This window comes from Psittacula echo (genome assembly GCF_963264785.1).
Source record: "Psittacula echo genome assembly, chromosome: 11".
NCBI lineage: Eukaryota > Metazoa > Chordata > Aves > Psittaciformes > Psittacidae > Psittacula > Psittacula echo.
Window position 1 is genome coordinate 4,665,087 of NC_137746.1, and position 25,022 is coordinate 4,690,108.

General features: G+C 40.5%; 1 protein-coding gene across 4 annotated transcripts in view; it reads right to left on the reverse strand.

The window, feature by feature from the left end:
- Positions 1–23,893, reverse strand: part of FAM13B (family with sequence similarity 13 member B) — a 49,019-nt gene extending 25,126 nt beyond the window's left edge. For 2 of the 4 annotated variants that reach the window (XM_080627077.1, XM_080627076.1), the window contains exons 1-4: positions 11,770–11,890; positions 8,286–8,463; positions 7,353–7,497; positions 4,604–4,761 (exon numbers count right to left, since the gene is read on the reverse strand). In XM_080627077.1, the coding sequence (XP_080483203.1) occupies positions 4,604–4,761; positions 7,353–7,497; positions 8,286–8,463; positions 11,770–11,785 (497 nt within the window). In that variant the 5' untranslated portion in view covers positions 11,786–11,890. Of the gene's footprint in view, positions 1–4,603; positions 4,762–7,352; positions 7,498–8,285; positions 8,464–11,769; positions 11,983–12,449; positions 12,641–13,590; positions 13,758–23,741 lie in introns of those variants that run through there. The other 2 variants (XM_080627079.1, XM_080627078.1) reach the window with 2 other exon arrangements.
- Positions 23,894–25,022: the final 1,129 nt, after the last annotated feature.

Here is a 25,022-nt window from a genome sequence, read left to right on the forward strand (position 1 = left end):
AACACTGCACTCCAGTTGTAAAAGAGAGCAAAAGAAGTAATTCAGTCAAGGGCACAAGTACAAACACTATTTATAGGAAACTGATGACCTGGAATCCTTTTATTCTACCGCTTCAGACAATGAGGAATTATGTCAAGAATGGGGAGAATCAAGTTCCTCTCCAAAGAATCACGAAGATTTCAGACATGGTTCACAACACGATTTTCCATCTTACTGTGTAACCTTCAAGCTCCCAGCACAGGATCATTCCCCAGTGCTCCCGTTAAACACCTTTAGATACATTAGAGGTACTCAACAAAAGATCTGCATAAATCAGCAGTATTGCAAAGCCTTTACAATCCTCTTACTACATACAGGATATCTTCAACTAAGCCCTTCAGCAATTAAGTGCTTTTTGAAAGAAATGTGTCAATGGCTCTTAAGTGAAAATACAACCCAACTTCCCCACTGTGCTACTACAGCTCAAGGATACTTTATAAAAGCTGTAAATTATACTGCCACACAGAGCCGCTACACGCAGCATGACACAGCAAGACACACAAAGGTAAACAGCTTGGTTTCATAATGCTAACCCAGTCCTGAGAAGCCCTTTTGCACTATCTCCCTACCCATAGAAAGTTCCGGTGAAAACACACCTGAGACAGAAAAATACATTAACCAGAGAGAAACCAGATCAAACTTTTTCCTAGTAATTCACACAATTTGTTATTTCTCATTAAAAAAATCAGTTGTGACTATTTCATTTCATGCTATCTCCTAAACACATTTAATCACACGTAATTTTCAAGTTAAATAAAGTCTTATTTGCAATCAAAGCAACGTTTCCCTTTCACATATTTACCTGTGCAGCAGAACTTTACAGGCCATTCTGATGATTTTTGCTATCCCAAACGAGCACTTCATGTAAAACTGCTTCATTTGGAAAGCAGCAAAGCGTGGTGCTGGCTGCTGGCTGTGCATGCTGCTCACCCGGCTTCAATGGCTGCTTGTCAGGCAGCACTTCTGGAGTGCTGCACTAAACCCTGCAGTCTAAACTAGAAATAGACTGCAACATGAGGTCACTCCTGACAATAAGCTGCCCAATCAACACTTGAAAGCTTCCCCAACATGTTGTTGACAGATTTTCTAGGTAGGGATGAGTATTGGGATGGTAAAGAGAGCATTACATTAAAACAATAACCTATTTTCTAGCCATTCAGGCAGTTGTAACCTTTGGTCAGCTTTACTATAGATGCATTTTGTCTTGCTTTGTTGCTGTTTACTGTTATTGCCTCTTTCTCACTGATCTAAATAGAAATAAAAAGCATTAACAAATATCACACAAGCAGCGAGGATGTGACCCTTATATTGCATTTAATATAGGTCAACTTGTTTATAGAACTTGCAACTTGTCGTATCTCATATTTTTACACATATCATTTTGAAAAGCCTGAAGAACGTCTCAAGACTTTTTCCACTAGGCTCCTGACTGGCAATATTTAAGATGAACTGCAAAGAGTAAAGCAAATGCTGCTTGGCAAAGTGCAGTGATTAAATATTTGGAATAATGATAGAGAAGGATTCTAAAGTGATTATTTCAAGAGCCCGTCTTGACAGTCAGCTGCAGTGCTGAGTCAGAGATTCCTTCCTCCGAAAGTCAGGACAGCAAAACCAGGAGAGCCTAGGGAAAAGGCTTCTGATAACAGAACACGGTGTTTCCTTTACATGCACAATGTCAACTCACAAACACTCCCCTCTGGGGTAATGGGCTGAAAGAGCACTCAACAGGTTTATTTTAAATACCTTTTTCAAGCAGTCTCTAAATCAAACTGCATTACTGATTATCCATATTCGCACCCGGTTTCTCTCAAACTCAAATTAACACCATGCAGTGCGTGAAGGTCAGGTGTTTCAGCAAGAACAAACAACACAAGAAAAAAGCAAGCGAGCAAAGTCATAAGGAAGTTATAGTCTAAATAACTAGAAGGAAGGTCTATACCGCACTGTATGGATCAAGATAACCAATCTTTAACATGCAGAACATGCAACCTCAGTACTCTTTCTCTCCACAAAGAGACTAAAATATACAGATAGTCCATCCCCAAAATTTGTCAGGAGCAAAGAAGCCACAAAACTGCAGGTTAAGAAACTACAACAATCACGTTTGAGATCTGCTCCTCTTCCGCTTTCCTTTACAAGCTGCTGCAGGCCCTATGTCAAGACAAACAGCCCCATAAAGCTGCATCAGCATTTGCTTTTTTACTTATATTTTGCACAAAATAAAACAAAGAAAGGCCATTAAATATGTATTATGAAGGCCTTTAAGTCTGGAAACATACAGTATTTATGGTTGTTAAAGGTTTAATAAAGCACACTCTCTCACTCTGTAATTGTATTTTCTTGTTTCATGTTTCCTGCAGTTGTTCTGGTTTTACAGTCACAACTCTCTTCTTCTGCAGGATTCCTTGTTATCCTTCACCACAAGAATTATGGAAAACGCCAACCATAATTAAAGCCTATTAATATTTAATTAACCCTAAACATTGAGGAAAGATGTTTTTCTCTTCAGGCTATCAAAATTAAACTCTCAGACATGTTGAGGTTGTCACTACTGCTGTGCTTCCACATTCCACAGGCAACTAAATACCTGTGAATACCTGCGAACAGCTAAACTGCTTTACAACTGTAATTGTACAAATTCCAATTACAGCAACTTGTTTTCCATTTAACTCAAACCAAGATTAAACACCTGCATTACTGACAAGGATAATTATTAAAATAGAATTTCAATTACAGACCAAAATGTTTCTTTCATTATTTTGTATTTTACAAGTCCCTGCAATGAAGCTCAACGGAACCCAAAATACACATTCTTAAGACTACTGAGTCTTAGGTAGAACCTTATTTGTGATTTTCCCTGCATCTCTTCTGCTTTCAGTCACACTTTTAATATAGATTCTTCCTCATCTCTCCCCACAAGTTCTTACATGCAATACCCATACCAAACACATGCTGCAAAGAGGAAAAGGTAAAATTCGCTCTCTGTAAAATGTGAGCTCTAAGTACAAGTAAAGCAGACCTAAAAATAAAACACTGCTTTCTTCAAGCAAGTACAATATAAACCTGTGTATTACAAATGCACACAAATAAGCTCTCAAAGGGAAGCACAGTTTTAAGTATATGCATCTCCTTTATGAAGATTGGTCTTAATTAAAAGCTGAATCCCACTCTATCCCACTTTGCAGCTCCCAAACCTGCTCCCAGCTCCCACCCAGCAGAGCCTATCTGAACAGATCTCTCTACAGAATCTGGCCCTTGGGCAGGTATCGCAGGGCCCTCCAGCTCCAGCAGCTGTTATACTTGTTTGGACAACACAAGACCTTGGCTTTCTATGTATTTTTCTAATAACCTTTCCTAGAAGGCCGTTAACAAATTAAGCCTCAACTTGTGCATAGGTGCCAGTTATGTCACTCCTATACTGATATAACAAACATCAGCCTCTGAGATAAATTTAGTTAGTAGAGTTTAAATTAGCTGAAGATTGATCTTGAGGTGTTTACAAGTACATGAACAAGTCAACTTTCACAAAACAGGAAACCCAGAGTTTCCATTTCAGCTCATATTAAAGTGACTTTCTGGACCCTCAATTCAACAACCCATTCTGTAAAGTCTCATATATAACCTTACAAACACCATCTCTGAAGCGCTCAAGATTTCCTCTGCATTGCTCCTACTAAAGGCCTTTCTAGAACCTCTAAATACCAACCTAAAAATCATTAGTGGTCAATATTACTCCACTTGCTCTCCCACTCTCCTTTTGGTTATATGTAGTTTTCTCTTCATCCCCAGTGTTTTCTCTCTCTAGCATATTTTCAGGAAGTAAGCACATCTATAGACTCTTCATTACAATTGCTGAATGCAATATAGTCCACTGTATGCTAGTGAAATCAGAAAGTATTTTCCTCATTTAACACCCAACCAAACTGGTCATAATAGACATCTGGATAAACAAATTCTCACGGGTTTAGACAATAAGGAGGGTTGCACAAGGACAGCTCTGCTGACCAGCACGTGACAAGAAATAGCCCCAGGATTTCCCACTGAAAGACGGTTCAGAATGGGTTCACATCTAAAAATATTCACATTCTTTTTACATTTCTCCGATAAAATTCACTTGGTGGCAGCTCTGAAGCCAAAAGCAATGGCAACAGCACCAAACTGAGCCCGCAGGCAAAGACATAAAGGGGGGTAGAAGACAACTACATGAATCACATGGACACAGTCCCCTCCGTTGTGCAGCCAGCTTGTGGCTGCACTGAGCACAGGAACTCTCACAAAATACAGCTTTACAGTTTCACTACAATATGCCCTTTTTCCCTTTCTCTGCATAAATCACATTGGTAATCCCATCCGTGTTCTACAGGCATTTCTCTGCTGAATCTGGGAGCAGTTATTTTATTTTTGTATTGTACTATTATTTCTGTATTTTACTACAACAATAACTGCACCTACTTATAAAGCTTCAGTTTGTAGACACACCGCTCAAAAGCCTGACAGCTCCCCTCAGACAGAACAGACGATACTTCAGACTCTAAATCCAAACTCTAAGGCAGGAACAGGTTACCTTGTTGATGCTGTAACACTCCTGGAATCTGAGAGACTCCCTGTCATATCTAGATGCACCACAGCCGGCCTTTCAACAGGTTTCTCTGTGCCATCTTCTGGAAGTTCTTCAGACTGCTCAAGCTTTACATCTTCCTCCTCTTCCAAGAGATCATTGATCTAAAAAGGATTTAATCACAGTTACTGACTGGAAAAGTTCTTTAAAGAGGTCCAAGGAATTAAAAGAGCATGAGAGGTCTAAAAACAACGTACGTGAAAGAGGTGAACATTTTTCAGTTTTTAGAAAGAGACAGGCACACTAGACTTGCTTTTATGTCAAACCATGTATTCCACATCACTAAAAAGCTACAGAACTCTTTTGAAACACTGGACAAAAGCTGAAGAGAAGCACCTCTAATGCAGTAAATTAACACAAGCAGAATCAAGACAAAAATATCCCAGCCACGCTGAAGTCATGAGGCACAGAACCTTTCTTCCTTTATATACGAAACAGAGACAGCCAATTCTCCTCTATTCCATAGGAAGCCTTACTCATACATGAGAAGCATTTTCAAATGCTTTATGGAAAGCAATATATAAGTCTAAGAATCCAAACTTTAAGGTATTGAATGCATACTTCTGAAGGCAAATGTAAGAGTATTGAGAAGCTCCCCCAAAGCCTCTTGTCTATTTTTGTTTCTTTGTTTCCAAACACAGATGTGTTTACTGAAGCAGTAAGATACAGGTAATTTAAAAGTAAAACAATATAGCAACTGACACCTCAGTACAGCACCTTCCCTTTTCACAAAGCAACTATGTTAAAACCGTAACAAGGTAAACAGAAAGTTACTCTGATTGCAAAGCCTCTGTGATTGATTACTGATCTCTCAAACTTGCAAACCCAAACATTAAAGCAGCAGCAGCCTCAAGAATATATGTTTTATATCACCTTCTACATGAGTATAAAAGAAACTCACTGAATTAAGGAAAAACTGAAACTTTAAATTACACAGAAGGCAGAGAGAAGCTGTTTATTTTTCAAAGAGGTGTAATGTGTTACATGGAAATACATTCAGGTCAAGAAACATACTTATCCCTGACTTTCCTGTGTAATTGCAAGAGGATGTGGCAGTGACCCACGGGCAAGCCCAGCCCCATATAGTGGGGCTGGACGCAGTGGGGACAGGGCCTTGCTGCACTGCACACAGGGGCCTGGAGGGAGCAGGACCCAGCAGCAGTGCACTGTTGACATCTGGTGGAGACACCACGAAATTAAAGGGACACCCCACCAAGAAAAAAACCAAAGCCAAAACCACACACCCAACGGGCTGCTATGCCTGGGAAACCCTTTTGCTAAAACATAGAATGACCCACAAGACAAGTCAGTAATTTCAAAGCATGAGAGCAGACTAACCATTCTTTAAAGAGCAGTCATGCCAGCCTCAGGTGACAGCGCTCAGCCTGGCTGCAGAAGACACAGCCCAGCTTTATTCAACAGCTTCCTGCTCACAGCAGGGCTGTGTCAGTTCTCCGTGCTAGACACACTCCTGAAAAGAGCCGGAGACAGCAAACACTGCAAAGCTGCAGCACTTTGCCATAGGAGCGAGCAGAGCAGAAGCTGCTCAACCCAGAACGTGCTGCCCACGCTTGGCAGAGCAGCCCAGTGAGTGAGAGAGGTGTCTCCTGCAGTTAAGAGGAAGCAATCAGCTGCCTCAGGACTTGCCTTACCTGTCTTGCTAGAGGAGGGGTTCATGGCACAGCGAGGCTTTAAAAACCTCAGTGTTTCTCGTTACCTTCCTTAGCAAGTGCTGTTACTTACCCCTTTTTCCTCTTCAAAGAAAATATATCACTTCTTAAGCCAACTGAATATGAGAAAATTCATAGTTTATAGCTTTCTGTATTTCTGAGGAAGGGTTTGAGCCAAGATTTTGTTAATAAATCCACAAACCTGGCTTTGATAATACAAAAAAGTATTTCTTCCGCCATTATCACTTATACACCATGACTTCCTAGAATTTAAAACATCTGTGAACATAAGAAGAATACTACATCTTCATTTCCCTTAACACCTCTCCATCTCTGTATTTATATAGATATTTATATACATCCCAGCATGACATGGTATTTTACTGCACAGAGTTAAATTTGTTGTGAGGAAAGGCAGAAGAGTGACACTGGATACCATCAATCACATGAAGAGGTGACTCTGACAAGCCTGGCAGCTGAATCCTGAGACCCAGAGGATTTCTGTTCTACTCGGCTTTTTTTCTCTAATTTCAGCACTTTTCCTCACTAATATCAAGAATTTGTTTTGAAGTCTTGGAATGAGAAACACCATTCAAGAAATTCTGGCATAGGGAAACAACACTGATAACATCATCAAGTGGAGTGCGAGACCCTGCATGTTCCTCTAAGACACACCTGGATGTATTATTGACCAAGAGAGACACTAGCATGGCTCTGCATTCACTTGAAACACAGTTCTCCAGTCCTAAAAAGGTAACTCAAAAGCTGTACTGTTTATGTAGCATATTTGTGTTGGGCAGGATATCACTGTTGGTTCAGTGCCAGTGTATGTCTCTCCGTAGCATAGCTATACAATTCCACAGGCATGCCTATGTTTGGAAAACTCATAAGGAAATGCCACATTTTGTCAGTTTGCAAGAAACAGAAAGGCATAATAAAGTTATATTTCAACCTATCTTTCATAATCATAAATGTGTATAACAGATACTTAAGTGATAACATATTGCCATTTAAAATATCCTTACCTGCTCAGTTATTGAGCTTAAATCATTGGTGGATGAAAAATCTTCCTCTTCATTTTCAAAGAATTCATAGTAGTTCTCCAGAAGCCCCGCCATTATTCTGCTCACTAGTTCTTGTTCTTTCAGATCCTCCACATCTGTGTAAATGCTAAAGATTTCAACACTGGGTTAGTTTAGAGATATGAATTCAACTGTTTCCCCCAAGACTCCTGTGAATGATTTCTATGACTAAAGGCTGTACTTCACACCATTATCCCGAATCCATTCACAGAACACAAGAGAACTTTCAGTGTGCCTTCACACCAGTGCATTATAGAGCTTTATACTAGCTTACATTTAGAAGTGACAAAGTACAAACTATTTTGTCAATCAACTTTTCATAAGAAATATTTAAAATGTAAGTGTTTTCCTGTAGAGGGGAATCCCCAGGATACATTTACACCAGAAGAGCTTTCTCACTACAAATAATAATCTTAGAGGCTATCTCTAAAAAATGAGAACCTCAGTATTATTACAGTAATGCAACAACCACATCACTGGTTTCTAACGCCACAGCTCATAGACAAGCTGTTGTTTAAATATAAGCAAAAACTGTAAGACAAAACTGGAGTGAGGGAGTAGGGAGAACAGAAAGAAAGATGCTGCCCAAAACATATTCATAGGAACATAAACAGGTTTGGGTTGGAAGGACCTTAAAGCTCATCCAGTTCCTACCCCCTGCCATGGGCAGGGACACCTTTCACTAGAGCAGGTTGCTCCAAGCCCCGTCCAACCTGGCCTTGAATGCTGCCAGGGATGGGGCAGCCATAACTTCTCCAGGAACTTCATCTTGTGTACTTGCTACTGTTACTCATGGACTAGAAATGAGTTCATGCTACAGATGTACTCCGTCAAACTCACACAGAAATATTGCATGAACTTTAAAAACCAACTTACTGAAATACATCCGGGCCAAAGACTGCAGCTAAAGAACTCGCTGACCAGATTTCTTCATGATGAGATGCTACATTAGCTAAAAATTTACACAGAAACTTTAACAAACTGTAATTAACAGGTGGAAGCTGCTGCAAGAGGAACCTCAACTTTCTTCCAAATTCATCTTCATTATTAAAATCTGGAAAATGTAATAAAAGTATTTTAATCACAGAAATAAATATCTGCTTTTGCACATTTAATATTGACTGACTTTTTGACTCTGACAATAATTACTTGCTTCCGAAGTACAAATGACTGGGACAGAATATAGCCTAAACTGGCAGCATTTGACTTGTGTTGGTTTGATCTGAGATTCCATTACTAAATTTCTCCGTGGAAAAAGTAAAAAAAAAAACAAAACTCAACAAACAAGCAACCAGGCAAACAAAAACCAACCCAACCCACATATCTGAAGGGTATTTACAGTGGTGGTACTTCATAACAATCTATCTGTCCCTGCATCTCATCCTCTCATTTCAGTCTCTGGGTTAGTCCCTTACTCTCTGATCTCTCCAAGAGAGGTTGAGAACTCCTTTCCTGTTCTGTCACTCTTCTTCAGCTATGTCAAAGGTCTGGATGGGTGTTGAAGAGACAGGGATACATAACAAAAAACCGAAACCCTTCCCAGTCTTGTTTCCATAGCACAGAACCATCAGATTACTTTCCCTAATGATAAACTGTAAGTTTAATTTCTTCTGTGAAACAAATTGATAACTTAAACCAATGACTTCCACCAAATTCTCCTCTGCAAGTCCAGTTTAGCATGTTTTCCCCAGTTAATGCTGATTACATAGGCCAGCTCCTCCATATCCTTTTCATTTTACCACTGTTGCACAACAGTTGCTTTTCAGAAGAGCTCCGGAGACAGCAACAGCTCCGGAGACAGCAAGCTAGCTTAAAACCTAAATTCTCCCTGTTTCACACAAGCTCCTTTGCCACTTCTTCCTCTACAAGCATCCCATTCTCAGCACTCTACTTCCTTTTACAACACTTAATTGATAAATACAAGCAATCTCAATGCAATCATCTAACATGCACTTAGCTTGACGCTTGCTGACTCCTTTTCAGACCTGAGAAAGGCTCATCATAACACTTCCTCATTCTCACCCCACATTTAACTATACCCTTCAGCAAAATATCTCCCTATCAATCTCATCTGTTACATTATAAGCCCTACAAGCAACAAGGTTCAGAGAGTTTACAATTGCTTGTACCTAACAGAGAAATTCCATATAAAGGAAATGTTGGGAAAGCCAAAATGGGAGAAAACTTGATACTAACAGACCCCTCATCCTTTCTCAGGATTTGAAAACTCTTCTTAGATCAGTTAGAAAGGAAAGAAGACATTTGAAGATGATGAGCAGTTGCTGAGTCCTTAATGTCAACTCCCAAGTAGCAAATTCCCTTTTGTACATGTACAGTAATACCAAACAGTAACATGCAGGACTTCATTTACCTAGACACAGGTAACATCTACAGTATCTGAACACAGGCAACCAGGCACAGAAAAATACTTCTTCCTGGAAACTGAGCTATGTCTATCAGACAGTGAAAAAGCCAAAACCTGAGTAGAGGAAACTGAAACTCTTATTTTAGTATCAGGAAACAGCATTTAAAGGTTCATGTGTTCCAATTTCCATGGTGTAAATAACTTTAAATCTTTCTAAAATCATTTGATTTTAAACTTTAAAGAAAGACAGTAAAGAAAATAAACTGCAAGTTAAAGAGAAGCTTTTCTGTGTATTTGACAGAAAGGAACTAAATGGGATTTACATGCTGAAGAAAAACTCCTTTCCCAAAACAACTCCCATGTAAAAAAAACCCATCTATTTTTTACATAGTCATCTATTAAAAAATGGAAAAAAACCAATTTTCACACTGTATTTTACAAGTCATAGAAGGGAATTACACTGTCACACCAAGGGAGTCCACCTCAATCCCATTTCCAGTCATGATATTGCAAATCAAGGTGCATAGCAGTATTAGCTGAGCAACCAGCAGCATTCTGCATTACTGTCTTAACCATTCTTCTGTCATTTATCATCTTTTTCAGGTTTACTAGCTGCTGAGATCCAAGGAACCATGACATCAGCAACACAACCCAAAAAAGCAGACATATCACTAATGAAATTCCCAGTCCACTTCAGCTTCTCATTACTGCACAGGACAAACAAACAGAACTTCAGCCTTAACAAATTTCTCTGATCAGCAGCTTCCAAAAATTGTTTCTAGCACAAGACTACTTGGTGCCTCACACATCAGTGTTCAGCTTCTGCTCACCAGCTATTCAGATACCCACCCCACATTCCACATTTCATGGTATGGGGCTACCAAAGGAGGAAAATGAAGCAGCTTCACACTCTATAAAGATGACCCTCCAGTTTAGCAGTTGGCAAATACAAAGTAACAGCATACAAAAACCATGCTATACTCACTCACCCCACAAGCCAATTCCTACTCTGAACAGGACAACCATGAACGCTACCAAGTTCTTATGAGGAATAAACTCAACAACCAAAACGTGCATCTTCCAAAGCAGAACAGCCTAGCACTTGAAGCAAAGTATGAACTGACACTGGAAAATGAGCAACGCTCCTGCAGAGTGACAACCAGCAAACCCCTCAGTTATGTCACAGGGTGCAGAGCTCCAACAGCAACGTACCCTTTGATGACATTACTAACGTAGTGCTGCAAGACAAGCTTTTTTACTAGTCAAGTGATGAATCAACTCCAACACCACTCAACACAGCAGAGGCCAAAAGACTCAGGAGACTGGATACAGACAGACAAGTTGGGAACTGGTAAGGAAAATACTGTGCCAGCATATGGGTATCAATGTGAAAGGGCAAGGTTTTGCAGGATATGAAAAAACATTTAGCAACAACAATATGCTGGTGACAGGGGGAGGGGGGGTGTGTGTATTCCTCCTACAAATGAGTTTTAAACTGAAAAAAATCCACAGTGGGAGAGCAAATACAACATGAGCATAGGGCTCAATATCTCTAGTATACAAAAGCTTTAACTGCTAGGAAAGCATAGGTAGAGTGAGAGAAATTAAGAGGAAATAAGAGAAAAGCAGACAAAAGAATTCCTAGTACTTTGAAGCATCAATAGATGTCACACAACTTTGATTCCAGTAGCTTTGAGTAGTGTCGCACTATTCATGCACAAGAACATGGAACACTCCGAATCAATCAGCATGATATGTGGCAGCTTCACTGTTTTCCTCTATGATGGATAAACTGTGCCTTTGAATGTGGTCTGAGTTTCCTAAAAAGACTTATTTATTTGGGGTTTGTGCTAAGAAAAGGTTATTTAAATGCCTCCTGATACACACATGATTACACAGAGCACCAAAGGCACCCCAGTGTCACTACAAATCTCCATTTAATACTGTTTTTTACTCTTCAAATAATACAAAAATTGAATAAAAAATAATTATTACCTTGAGAAAGTTGCATTAAATGTATGTGCAAACTGCCAGGGATGACTGGCTCTGGAAGTTCTTGAAGAAAAAACCTAAGAAGGCTGATAGCTGAGGGTACATCTGCTTCTTTAACCAGGTCCACATCTTCTCCATTATCATATCGTTGTCGAAGCCACTCCACTGTCTCAGCATTCCCATTGACTTGAAAAAGTCCTTCTTGTTCCAGACCCCCTGAGTTAGAAAGAAATTGCAGAAATAAACTTTTAGATCTAATATGGACAAACGTTGCAGAAAATACTGATAACCAGATATGTACAATTCATACACTGACTGAAACACTTCCTGGACAACAGTTTTGCAAGACTTCAGCAGTCCTTTTCCCAGCAAATACATTCTTATGCCCAGCTAACAGTACAGTAGGCTGAATGTTACAGTACCTAAACCATACCATTTCCTATGAACTATCCTGATAAGCTGACTGCATTAGTCTCAGTTAGAAAAAAGTGATAATCAAATGTAACTGAAGGACTAAAGAAAGTGTGTATCACCAAAAAAGAATTCCAACTAAATCACATCCAATTAAATATAAGTAACTTTAGGAAAAAGTACTCTTCAAAAAAATACAGCTTACAAACCCCACAATTTATTCTGTAAGAATAACAGCTCAACACATTCAAGTACAGCAAGATAATACATACCATGTTCCTCAATATAGTCCACCACATGGCGGACTATGAATGGAACCTCATTGTCTGGTTGCCCTTCTTGCTGCAGCTCATCAAGTGGAATTCCAAATATTTTGTTAGCAAGAACAGAGTTGCAGTTACTCAAGGAAGGGGAGGAGCTCTTCCTCATATCTTTTTGCAGCCAAAAATCAAAGCTGTCTTTTCTGTCAAGTAAGAGGAATTAAAACCAAAAATCATACTTCAGTGCACGCTAGTTTAATCACCTAATGCAAATACTCTTTGGTCTCTCTCAGTCTGTTGACTGATTTAATGACAGGTTCTATAATGAATCCAAGTACAGCTAACTAGAGAAACAACTATAACCAAGATAGATGTCATGGCCAATCCTCAATAGAGGACTGAGAAGAACATATATAACAGCAAAGAAAACTCAGATAATTCTAGTTATAGCATCATTGCTTAAGTCCAAAGGTGCTTCAGAAGAGAGATTCTTCAGTACGTTTCCTGATAGTATTTATCAGTCAGGCCTTGGAAACCCAACACAAAAACCTCTCAAGAGCAAATGAAACTACTGGATCATACCAAACCAAACCCACAGGTTTTAGTTACATGAAATGATAAAGTATTTTGTGGTACACAACTCCGCTGCAATCAACTTCTAATATATTCAGCATTTTCTGGTCTGTACAATAGAGCTTTCAACACCTGCATCAAATTAAACATTTTAATAAACATAAACCCCCACAACTAGTTTCTAGATGCTCAGTGATACCATTCTTCCCACCATGCAGAAGCTCCAGCTTTATTTGCAAGTCTCTGCTTGATAAAGGGTCTAAGTAGATTACTATCAAAGACACTGTGTTTCAGTTAAACTGTTATCCTGTCAGAACCAAAATACTTCTTTTAGCAAAGAAAAACCTGTCTTTTCAAAATAAATAATCAAAAAGAAAACATACTTGCTTAAATGCAAGCAGTCACTTTCATAGAGGATGGCACACAGACCATGAAGTACAGACTGCCAGACAAAGCACCACAACCAAATTTAATCCTCTGATTACTAATGGATTGACAAATTCTAACAGATGAGACACACTGAAATCCACACTTCCTTTTCTTTTTTAATAGCTTGAGTAAAGCAGTTGAAGAAACCCACCTCAGAGTACTTAAACAGCCGAGTTTGAAAAACGTTTTCTGCGCCAGCTGCCCTCACTGACCAAGCATTCTTTTGTCATTTATGGTTGTTTAAGATTATGGCAAAAGATCAGCCTGTAGTTCCTCATTGAAGAATAGCAGAACTCGATCAGTACTTCAGCAGTTAATCTGAAAACAAGGAAAATATTATCAGACCATAAAGTTTTCAACAGTTTTAAACTCAGGCACAAGTCTAAACATTGCATTTGAGGAATTCTCCCTGTTAAATCATCAGTTTTTTGTTCTGATCAAGAAAGTATAAAGACCTCATCACACAAAAAAGCAAATCCCTTTCTTCACTTATGAGTTAACCAAACGTAAAGCAAAAGCACGGGACAGCTAAGCCTTAGCAATTATGAAATGATTTTCAGACTCATTCATTCTTTTTCTAAAGAACCACAAAGGGTGTAGTAGGTTGGACAGAACTGTTTTATAGTACCTACCATACTAAAACATTTCATGGCTATAAAGTTTTTAGAAGGATCTCTGGCTTAACGCCCCATCTTTAAATGGTATGACCAAAAACAAAGTCCTAACCAAGGAACATAGAGAGTCAACAAGTTTTCAGTGGTACAGATCTAGGAAATTGATTATGTGTCCTAATTTCCCGTTCAAAGCCTAAGTCATCATGAGATACAAATACAGGAAACAACTTCCCCAAATTAGGTTTCCTTGAACCAGTCACATTTTTGTGACCTTTTAGAATCCCAATTATCTGTACATTTTTCAAGTTCTCAGCTCTCAAAATAGCTACAAACCACAGCAATTGCCTTTTGGTCTTGTGTGGTACTGAACATTTAAATTGCAGCTTCATGACACAGTGGAGCTCATTCAATGCCCACGTACAGTCAAAGGGTCATCTCAGCCCCTTAATCTCACCTATTACCTGTTCTAATTAAACTCAAGCAACTGTAACTGGGCAAAACTAGCTTGAGACATACATGCACACACACAAACACAACACACACCACATACTACCAAAGCTAGACAATAAAAAAAGCTTTCCCTGGCTTTAAAACCTTCCATTTCATAATTTGAGATCAAGATGAGAATTCAGCTGACAGACTTGAGAAAAGTACCTTCCCTCTCTTTGTTCCCGCACATTGGCTCTTGTTTCTATTCCACATCAGAAAAAAAAAAATCAACTTCATCTTCAAAACCCACTACTCATTTCAGTACTAAAATGTGAGTCCATTCACTAGCCTGGGACACCAAGAATCCAGAGCCATTCCAGTAGTCTGAAAAAACTGACATTTTCCTGCTCCAAATCCTCCCCACACTGCACCCATGCATTAACACTGAGCTGACCATAAGCTCTACACAACACTGCTTCAACCTCCTCAAAATCTTCTTGCATTGAGGCCTAGAGGAAAAAAGTATTTCATGCCTAAAAGTGGTTAAATCTTTGCCTAATGATGTACGCAATGCTGACCAATATCCTCTCCTGTTCTTTGTCATCTGTCTCTGTCTCTTGCAGATTTCAATCAATCCCAACACATCATGCAACTTTCAAGATCTGAAGATGCACACAGTCTATTTTCTGAAGTTCCACCAAAGTCAACCATGTATTCACAAAGAACCAGACAGGCTCATGTTAGTGGGGTTAATGGCAGCTGGGAAAAAAACCTTTGATGGATCTGCCACAATGCTTCAGGCTGCCTTGCTCAAACCAACTAACCAACCTTCAAATATACATCAAAACAATCATCACCCAATAAAAAGCAAATTAGAAGCAACCACTTCTTTATAATTCAGCACCAAATGAACAATCTTGTGGTCCAGCTTCCTTAACAAAGACAACTTTGTGCTTAGTTAGCTGACATTAAAGCATTGTCATTTTCACCCGGTGCTGCAGACAAACAGGCTACCTGAACATTAACTTCATTCAAGAGACAGTAAAATAGAAGTCTTTCTGTTGTCTTTTTTCACTAGCTTGGCAACGTAACAATGAAGTCAAAACAGCCTGATTGTCTCCTTGTTACAGCCAAACCGGATTTACAACCCAAGCTCATACTTTAAACATAGTTTTATAGGGCTTATCATCATTCATATGCTATCACCTATCACTGAAGGAAAGGCTCAGAAATAATTATATATCTTCTCTTCTTATATTGATCAACAGCTTTTCCACTTGGTCTCCCTTGACTTAAGATGTCCACCACTTTAATGAAGACAACGTAGGAAAACTAGGACAAGATATCTAACCTTCCGTATTACTTCGAGAGTCTTTTACAAATCCTAAGCAAGACTCTGAGGGGGATTAATTTTTGGGTTTGTTTGGGGTTTTTTTGCCATGATCAAACATTTCAGAAAACAGGAAGTGATCCATTCAACTATCTGCAGTTTTGCCCCTTTTATCCTGACCCTTTTGAACATGTGCTTCCCAATTTCACAGCCTACATGACTCACAAGTAATATCAAGGGAACCACAGTAATTAAAACAACACACCAGCTTGTGCTTTATTAGAAATAGTCTGGTTGCACCTTTCTCATCTACCTCCCTCCCCCACTACAAACCCAAAGACCCCCTAAGCTACACTGATGTTCTACAAAATGTAACTATAGACAACTAGAAATACACCTTCTTGTGACCATCTTATACCATAATTTTGAAAGAGGCTGAAAAAAAAACCCCTTACTATGTCCTATGCAACATCCCCAAGAACCTTAAATGAGGGCAAACCCCTGAGTTTCATTCCATGTATTTCAGTGCTCTTATCCCTTATTAAAAAAGGATTTTGGGGGTTTTTGTTGTTTTGTTTGGGGGCTTGTTGTTGTTTCTTTGATGTAGCTGTTGTTAATAAGGCAAGTACCAGGCAAGAGTCTGCTGGGAAAACAGCACCACAAGTTTCATTTTGCCATCATAACAGCATTCACTTATCTTGGCAACCAAAGTATTCACACCCACATATAAAATGCCACTAAAAAAACACAGAATACACGGCTAACTGTTAGTATCTGAGGAATACATATGAAAGTTTAGACTTAAAATTAGCTCAGCTTTTACATTACTGGCTAAATTACAAATATATGGGTGTCTTTTTAAATTAAAGTCCTCAAGGCTCCAGCACCTTCCCTTAAAGCAAGGGAATGAAAAATCAAGAAGTAAAAATAAGATAAAAAAAGGCTACAAACTGAAACCATGCCATCAGAATGAAAACATTCATCTGCCTGTAGAATTTCTGCCGCAAGTCTCAACTATTTAAGCAATTCTTTTATTTGTTTGTTTTATCTAGCAAGAAATTCCTATCATCTGTTAAGCCAAAATCAAAACTAACAATGTCTGCCATTCTGCTCTATTTTTAATGTATTATTTTGTGGGATTAGGAGACATCAGCGATGATTTTTTTTAAATATGAAAAGTAAAAACTAAGTAAGATTTTGAGATAGGGATAAAAGTGCTAAAGGGCAATCGCTTGCCCCTACTTCTCCGGAAACACACCTCAAGTTGAGACTGGCTTTTTCAGTCCGTAGTGCTGCATCCTGTCACCCACTCACATGCCCTCACACTGGCTCCAAACAGAACCCATATACATCCTCCACTCCAAGGAGGATCATTTCTGCAGGCAAGGAGGTTTAGTTACAAATAAATTCCTCAAAAACATTAAGGTGCCTCCAAGTTTTTATTTTTTTACTCTATATTTGATAAAAAAAAATCATCTGTTACTTACATGACTTTCTTATAACTAGCAAAAATCCATGATATCCCTCTGGATGCATATAGTAAACACACTTTGAAATTCAAATAAAGAATTTTGTTTTCAGCTAAGTTTGAAATGTTCAAAGTTATAACAGATCCTAAGAATTTCAAACTGATGGCCTAAACTTAGGACACAGATTCCAACTCCGAGTCACAGAAACTTTCCTCATGCAGGGATATCACCCAGATCTGGCTGTCAGGCATAAGCATGAGCCAGAGGGTTTGCCTGGGACACCTTGGTGTACCAGCTCCCTGCAGAACACACAGCCCCGCTTGGCAACTGCTACATGCAGTTTATGGCTTTAAAAAATGGCAACCAGCAGTCTGCTCTTTGCTCTTAAGTTTTAACAAGATAAAAGGAGCCTTCACTCATTTGATTTTCAGCCTTTATTTGGCTAATAAGTAAAAATAAGAGTATTCTGTTCATTTAATTAGTCCAGTCAAAATTGAAAAGATGGCAGGTTGGGGCAGGAGACACAGCTAGAGGAAAAGAAAAAACAAAAGTTAAAAGCCCTTAAAAACACCTATCCCAAGCTTTTAGCAAGCAAACAGAGCACTACCACAAACTCAGGACACACAAAAGGACAAGTGCTATTTGTCTCAAGAGAATAGCTGAAAACATGCAGAGCTGGGCAAGGGCTTAAATATACACACAGAATATCCTTCACTAAAAAGGATCATCAATTTTAAAGCAACATTTAAACACTCATTAAAATGAGTAGTCAAAACAAAAACTGTTTAAGGATAGACCTTTTAAAACCAGAAGATTAGCTTGAAACAGACTCTTAAAGCAAGAATTGCTCTGACTGTACAGGAAATCAGCTATTGGGAGGCATTTTAGTCAAAAGTCTGGATTGGCAAATCAGACAATTGGGCTCAGCTGTTATTTCAAATTTCACAAGCTAGACTTCTTAAGAATTTACTCCTCATTCCCATGAAGGCAGAATGTTTTAAAAGAAGTGTAACTACAGAATTTAACTCACAGCATTGAAGGAAACCATGTCAGAATAAACGTCTTTTCAAGCACATTCGACGTCCCTGCTCCCTTCGTTTCTTAACATGGCTATTAACTCTTCACTGACACGTCTGCTTTCTGCTTAAATTGGAATCAAAAGGCAACAAGCTTGTGGCAGTTTTGCACACAATCACAGGAGTCAGCAGAAGCAGGAACACCAGCTATTTAATAAACTTGCTACTTGCATGTACATGCCTTCACATGTGTGCTCTCACACACACACACATGACCTCAATTAGCTGAAATTCTCCATCATCTGCCACTAGCACTCAGAAAACACTCAAAATGCTGGTTATAGTGACAACGCAAATAAAAGCACAAAAAAAAAATACAACAGCAGATTTAGTAGAATGCAATTTTTGCTTCCTGGAAATGCAGTAGCAAGCTACCTAATCTACAAATTAGACCAATTCAAAATAAGCCTCGATGTCCATACCACGGAAGGAAGCAACAACACAACTCACGAAAGCTCCTCTGAAAAAAGATATTCCTAAAATTGATGAAATTTGGGATTTTATTTTTAAAACTTGCAAGCCAAGAAACCAAAGTATTGATTAGGATTTGTTTTCCAGTCATTAAAGTTTAGTCTAAAATTTCAGCTGCCAGCACCCGATTAGACTTGCTGTGAAAAAGCCCATCATTCAATACAGATCTTCATGAGAGTCAGGAAAGTGGGCAGGCTTTGGTTAGATGAAATGCAAAATAAAGAAAAAAAAAAAACAAAACCTACAAAGGTTCACATTTTAAGCACCAAATTAAGCATTTAGCAGCTGCATTGCAATAGCATTAGTAAACCCTTAAACACAGCGACTGATTTAAGCAACATGCCAAAACGATTTTACATTTTAAAAGAGCAAGCTGAGAGATCACCAAAATGTGAGCTGATTTTCAAGTGGTTTGATATGCAAAAATAGTATTTTATATTCACTTACTAGATGAACTCCAAAGGCTTTTAAACAGCATTACAGCAACTCGGAATCCTTCTACAACTATACTGTAGCAGGAGAAATTCAATAAAACCATCAGCGATACCAGAAAGCAGTCGATGTTTGCTCACTGCTTCACACCCACCACTGAACGCTGCCAGATTTGCTCTCAGCTGCTGCTGCCAATGCACATGTGCAGAATTATAAAGAAACTTCCTGCTCACACAGATCCCGCCACATTCTTAACAACAGTAGTTAATAAATAAAAAGGCTTTTGTATCTTGTGTAACAGCTAATTATATTCATGCTACTTGCCTCCCCCCAAAGTAAAGCTGTGCTCCACCAACCACAAATGTATAATTGCCAGTACATCAGATAATAACTTAAGTGCAATGGCATTATAAAAGTACACTGAGGTAACAGACAGGAAGAAATTATCAGTAAAACTATGCAGCTTGCGAGGTTCACATTATAAATCCAAAGCAGCTTAACAATTGTCACTGCTGTTAAGACAGACTTTGGAACAGAAGTCAAGCTACCACAGAGACACCAATAAAAGCGAACTATTAATAGATAATGCACTTAATTTATTATACATAAGTTATCCTATTACATACATTTATCATCAGCCTGTTTCTCTCCCTCCTGAGCAGGTAAGCAGAAATTTACATTGGAACTCAACACCTTACAAAATGGCCCACTCGCTATGGAAACACTGCCTCTGTCATAACGATGACCACCATGACCATGTGCCACTGATATAAAGGACAGTCTTAGCATCCCCACTGAAGGAGTAAGACATCTTAACGAAGAGTTCAATGACTCTTTGAACTGCAAGGGAAGAGCAGGGGAGAAAAGAAAGGGGGAGAGGGGGTAGAAGAGAGGGGACTGCTAATGAGGTCTCCTCCACAACCCATTCCTGTCACAACTTGGTCATGACCAAATCTGAAGATATCACCAGCATCACAAGGTTAGAAATTACATTGCAGCCTAAAAATGAAGTAACCCAATGACAATAAAAGACTGACAAGACAACAAAAGATTTAATTAAATGTGAAGTTCAGCAAAAAGGGGGAAAAAAACCCTTTCAAATATACATGCTTAAAAAAAGAGGCAGCAAATAAAGGAAGAAAGAACGGCATTCATAAGATTCCAGCTTTCATCTTTTCAATTTTGTCCAAGTATTATTATCCTACACAGCTGAGCACAAAATTTAATCCTGAACACACTGCAGGGAACACACTGAACAGAAGAGACATGTGAAGAGAGCAGGTAGGGAGACTGGAACCTGGACAATCCATTCAGGGCTTCCACCAGATCCTCTGTTCTGACCGAGCAGCTGCCCCACCCTAACGTCCTTACAATGCTCCAGATAGCTAGGAAAATAAAACCCTCCATACCAAAAAGCCTCTGCAGGCACAGTCTTTGTTACAAGCTGTGTGAACATGAACATAATGCAGCATCTTTATTTTAAGCTCAAGTTATCTTTTTTCTAAGACAAATGTACTATATAAAATTTCACACATTCACAACTGAGACACCTCAAGAGCAGCCTTGTTTGTTACTATCAGCACTATTAATTTCACTATAATCAGAATATGGTCCTAGATCCAGGTGCAAAATACTGCCCATTTCTTGTACTGAATGACTCCACCCATATGTTGCAAGCAAAACAGGCTTTCAGCACTATCATCACCTAAACTGTGGGGTTTAAGACTTAAAAAAAAAACAGCTTTACAAAAAATAGATGCGGGAACAAACAGATTCTCTTTTAGGCTGTAAGAATACACAGAATTCATCTGAACTGACCAAACTCTCACAAATCCCAGCAGTTGGCTATGAGGCCAGCACAAAACTATAAAGCCAAATCTGAACTTGCTAAAGCCTTCAGACAGGTCCCAAAGTCTTCGCAGGTAAAATTTAGAATCTGAAGGTGGTAATGGTCAGCAAGAGACTCAAAATGACTTGCCCAATTTTACTGACTTTTCAGGGAACAATGCAGAATTCCTGGATTCTCTGCCTGGATACAGTTTTGACATGAGACATACAGCCTCTCTGCTGAATAACTGATACATTCATTAATTTAAAAACTGCATGACAAGTAACAAATCTCCCTCTTTAATAGCCCTTCACAGAAGATTAAATACCCCTTCAATTCTATATCTCCTCCTCAAATATCCCGGATAAAGTGTTATTTTTTTTAGCTCTTAAGTAACAGTTTCCACATTTGAAATGATTAATAAATATAGAACTGGGCCTGCAATACAAGGGGGAGAAAAGAAGTTAAAATGGTTTACCATCTTCCACCCTCACAGATGCAAATACTGCCTTGCCCTGCAAGAAGTCGATTCACTCTCATCCTAATGGCTGCTAGACTTTTGTTTTGTGTGCTAACATGGCAGCAAAACATAACCTGGTGTTATGTACAGGATTTAGGGACAACTTGAAGGCATTCTTCTACTGATAGCAGTTCCTCTTCCTTAGAGCTACAGCTTCTTAGGGCAGGGTCGGGGAGGGGAAACCAAAACAAGAACTCAGGAGGAATAATAACAAAAACCGAAACTAGAAGAGGCTTGGCAGATTTTATTCACTTTCTAATGAGTCCTAGAATAGGGCATCACTGCTGAGCTATAAACATTTCAGCAGAGATCAAAAGGTTGAGTATTTGAAAAGGGGAAAAGCACCACAAAAAGTCTTTACGCAGAAGGTCGGGGCTTTCATGACAGTTAATGTCTGTTCCAAATGCATGGAATATTTCTTCAGCCTCACCTGCTTTTGCAAACATGCTGTTATATACATGAGAAAGAGAGCTTCACTGCTTGCATGGGTCTCCTGTTATGAGCCATAAATATCAAATTAAGTCTTTTTATGAGCTATTAGAAGGTCTTCCAATGTTATAGTGCATACAGCAAGAGCCCAAACTGACTCAGCAGATACAGTCATTTCCTAAGCTCAGGTGTTCTGACACATTGTACATGTCAGAATCTGCAAGCATTAGAAATGATCAGGAGCTTCTCCTAGTCAACATCTTTAAATGTAACCATGAAACACTCAACTGATTTTTCTAAAATAATACTGTGAATTTCCAGTTTGATGCTTTCAAAACATCGGGATATTTGATTCCTTGTTGTAACATTGTCAAGACAAGGAAAGGATTCCTATGGTGCTAGATAACATGCAAAACACAGACAAAGCAGGTAAGAAAATACTGTAAATACCTTCAAAGCTATGCAGCAGAGAACATGTAAAGCAGTTTACTGGTAATAAGCAGTAAAAAAAAAAAGAGATATGAAACAGACTAAGACGGTGAATTTGTTATAATATAGGCTCACAAAGTAGCTTTTTCTCTTCTTTTTTTTTTTTATGCTGGCAGATTAAACTGCACAGAAGACAGAAAAACTTCAACCCTAAATGCTAATCCAGTTCAACAATTTATTCTGCAGTCACAGACTAACTATTCCATCCCTGAGGACACTTGGGAATACGTGCCTGAAAAAAATAAACAACTGTGTTGCATTTTATATAGTCAGTTTTGTTTTTCTTGAACACACAAGAGTGATTCGGTGCTATTCACTTCCTTCATTCATTACCTTTTTCCCCTCCCTTGTTAAAATTTAGAAGCGCTGCCAGACCATGGAACTCGAGTAAGAATTAAGTCTTAAAAGTTCAAGTTGCAGTGTTTGATTGCAGTTATTTTGTGGTTGAGTTGGGCGTTTTTTTTCAAACTTTGAAGAAGAAGTACTCTAACACTGGAGCATCTCATACTGAAGCAACTTTTTGGTAGCAAGAAGCATTTACACTCAAACGTTTAAACCCCTAAGGAGCTTCCAAGAACAATGGAAGCAGACACACTGACAGATTCCTCAGAAGATACATTTAGTCACAGGATGGAGTGCCTTGCCCATAAGCTAGTGTTCTCGGTGCAAACGTTGCCTTCTTATTCACACAAGATCTAGTGACTACCCTTCTTTAACTTCTTGAGAACAACTTCGCTGGCAGGGAGCTACCAGGCTAACACTGTCAGCGCGCCAAGCCCCATCGCAGGGGGGAATAAAGCTCATCCACCGTGGGAGGAGGGAAGAGGCTCGGCAGACAACTCTGCTGGAAGAGCCAAGAAAACCCTGCAGGCTACCAGGGCTGCCTCCGAGGTCCCAGCCACACACAGCTGCAACTGGGAAGCGGGCGCACCGCTTGACAGCTCCCTTCGAGAGGCTCTAGCAACTTCTGCACCGCGCAGCCCTGCGGCGCGCCCGCCGTTGCCCACATGAGGAAGTTCCCGCGCCCGTACCGGTGCCAGAAGGTTCCTGAAGCCGGACGCCACACTGTCCCTACCCCTCAACCACCTCCGAACCGGAGACCCGGCCCGGGCCGCCATCTCCGCGGCTGAGGGGCGGACACCCACCCCACCACCACCATCACCACCACAACCCCCGGCCCGCACAGCGCCGCGCATGCGCCCCGCTGCTCCTCACCGTTGCCGGGTGACTCGCCCTCCCCGCCGTCCTCAGCACACGAAGCAGCAGGTTCCTCCGCCTCTTCCTACCCCGGGGGCCGGCGCGGGCCTCTCCTCTCCGCTCCGCTCTCCCGTCGCAAGGCCTCGCCACGCCGCCGCTGTGCCCTCGCCCCGGGCCGCCGTGCAGTGCCCCCTCAGCCGCTCGTTCGCGCCTACCGCGAGCGGGGGGTCCCTCAACGGTAGCGGCGGCAACTGGCGGAAGTGACGCGCTGACTGACAGGTGCAGCGCGCGCGCGGCCCCCCTTCCCCGCTCCTCTTCCCTTTCCCTCCCCTCAGGGTCACGTGTTGAGGGGAGGGGCGGGGCCGCACTGAGGGGAGCTGAGGGGACCCGGGTCCTACCGGTAGCAGTGGTTCTGCCTCAGGCCGTCGGCGGGGCCCCGGGCGGGATCGCCTCCTCAGGAAGGAGAACCGACGGCCCCGGGCGGGGTGGCTGCTGTCCGTTATGGGCGCGAGCTGCCCGGCGCCTCAGGCACTGCCGCACCGCACCCGAGAACCGCACCCCGGGGATTGGCGTTTTTCTGTCGTTCATCGACCGTACAGTGACTCAGGCATCCGCCTGCCGCGGGCTGCGAGGTGCCCAGAGAGTGACCGCAGTTGGTGTCACCACTGCTTAGGATCACAGAATGGTCTGGGTTGGAAAGGACCTTAAGATCATCCAGTTCTAAACCCTCTGCCATGGGCAGGGATGATCTCACTAAACCATGTCAGCCCAGGCTCTGTTCAACCCAGCCTTGAACACTGCCAGGGATGGAGCATTTGCCACTCTTTGGGTAACCCGTTACAGTGCCTCACCACCCTCACGGTAAAGAACTTCTTCCTTATATCCGATCTAAGGTTTTTATTAGGAACAGTTTCTTCACTGAGTAGTAGTCAAGCATTGGACCAGGCTGCACAGGGACATGGTGGCATCACCATCCCTGGAAGTGTTCAAAGCCACGTAGACAAGGCCCTTAGAGACATGGGTTAGTGGTGGCCTTGGCAGTGCTGGGGAGCAGTTGGACTTGATGATCGTAAAAGTCTTTTCCAACCCGGCTGATTCTGTGATTCTCCATTTGTCGTAACCATATTTAAGTATTTCCTGAATCAAAGCATCAAAAGTGATCGCTCCCAAGCATTTCCAATGTGTAAGCACACCAGAAGTAATGAAGTGCCCTTTGACAAAGAGCTAATGCGTCTCAAAATACACAATTTAGCACCCTTAAACTAAGTTAGCATAAGTTAGTGAGGAGATGCGAGCTTG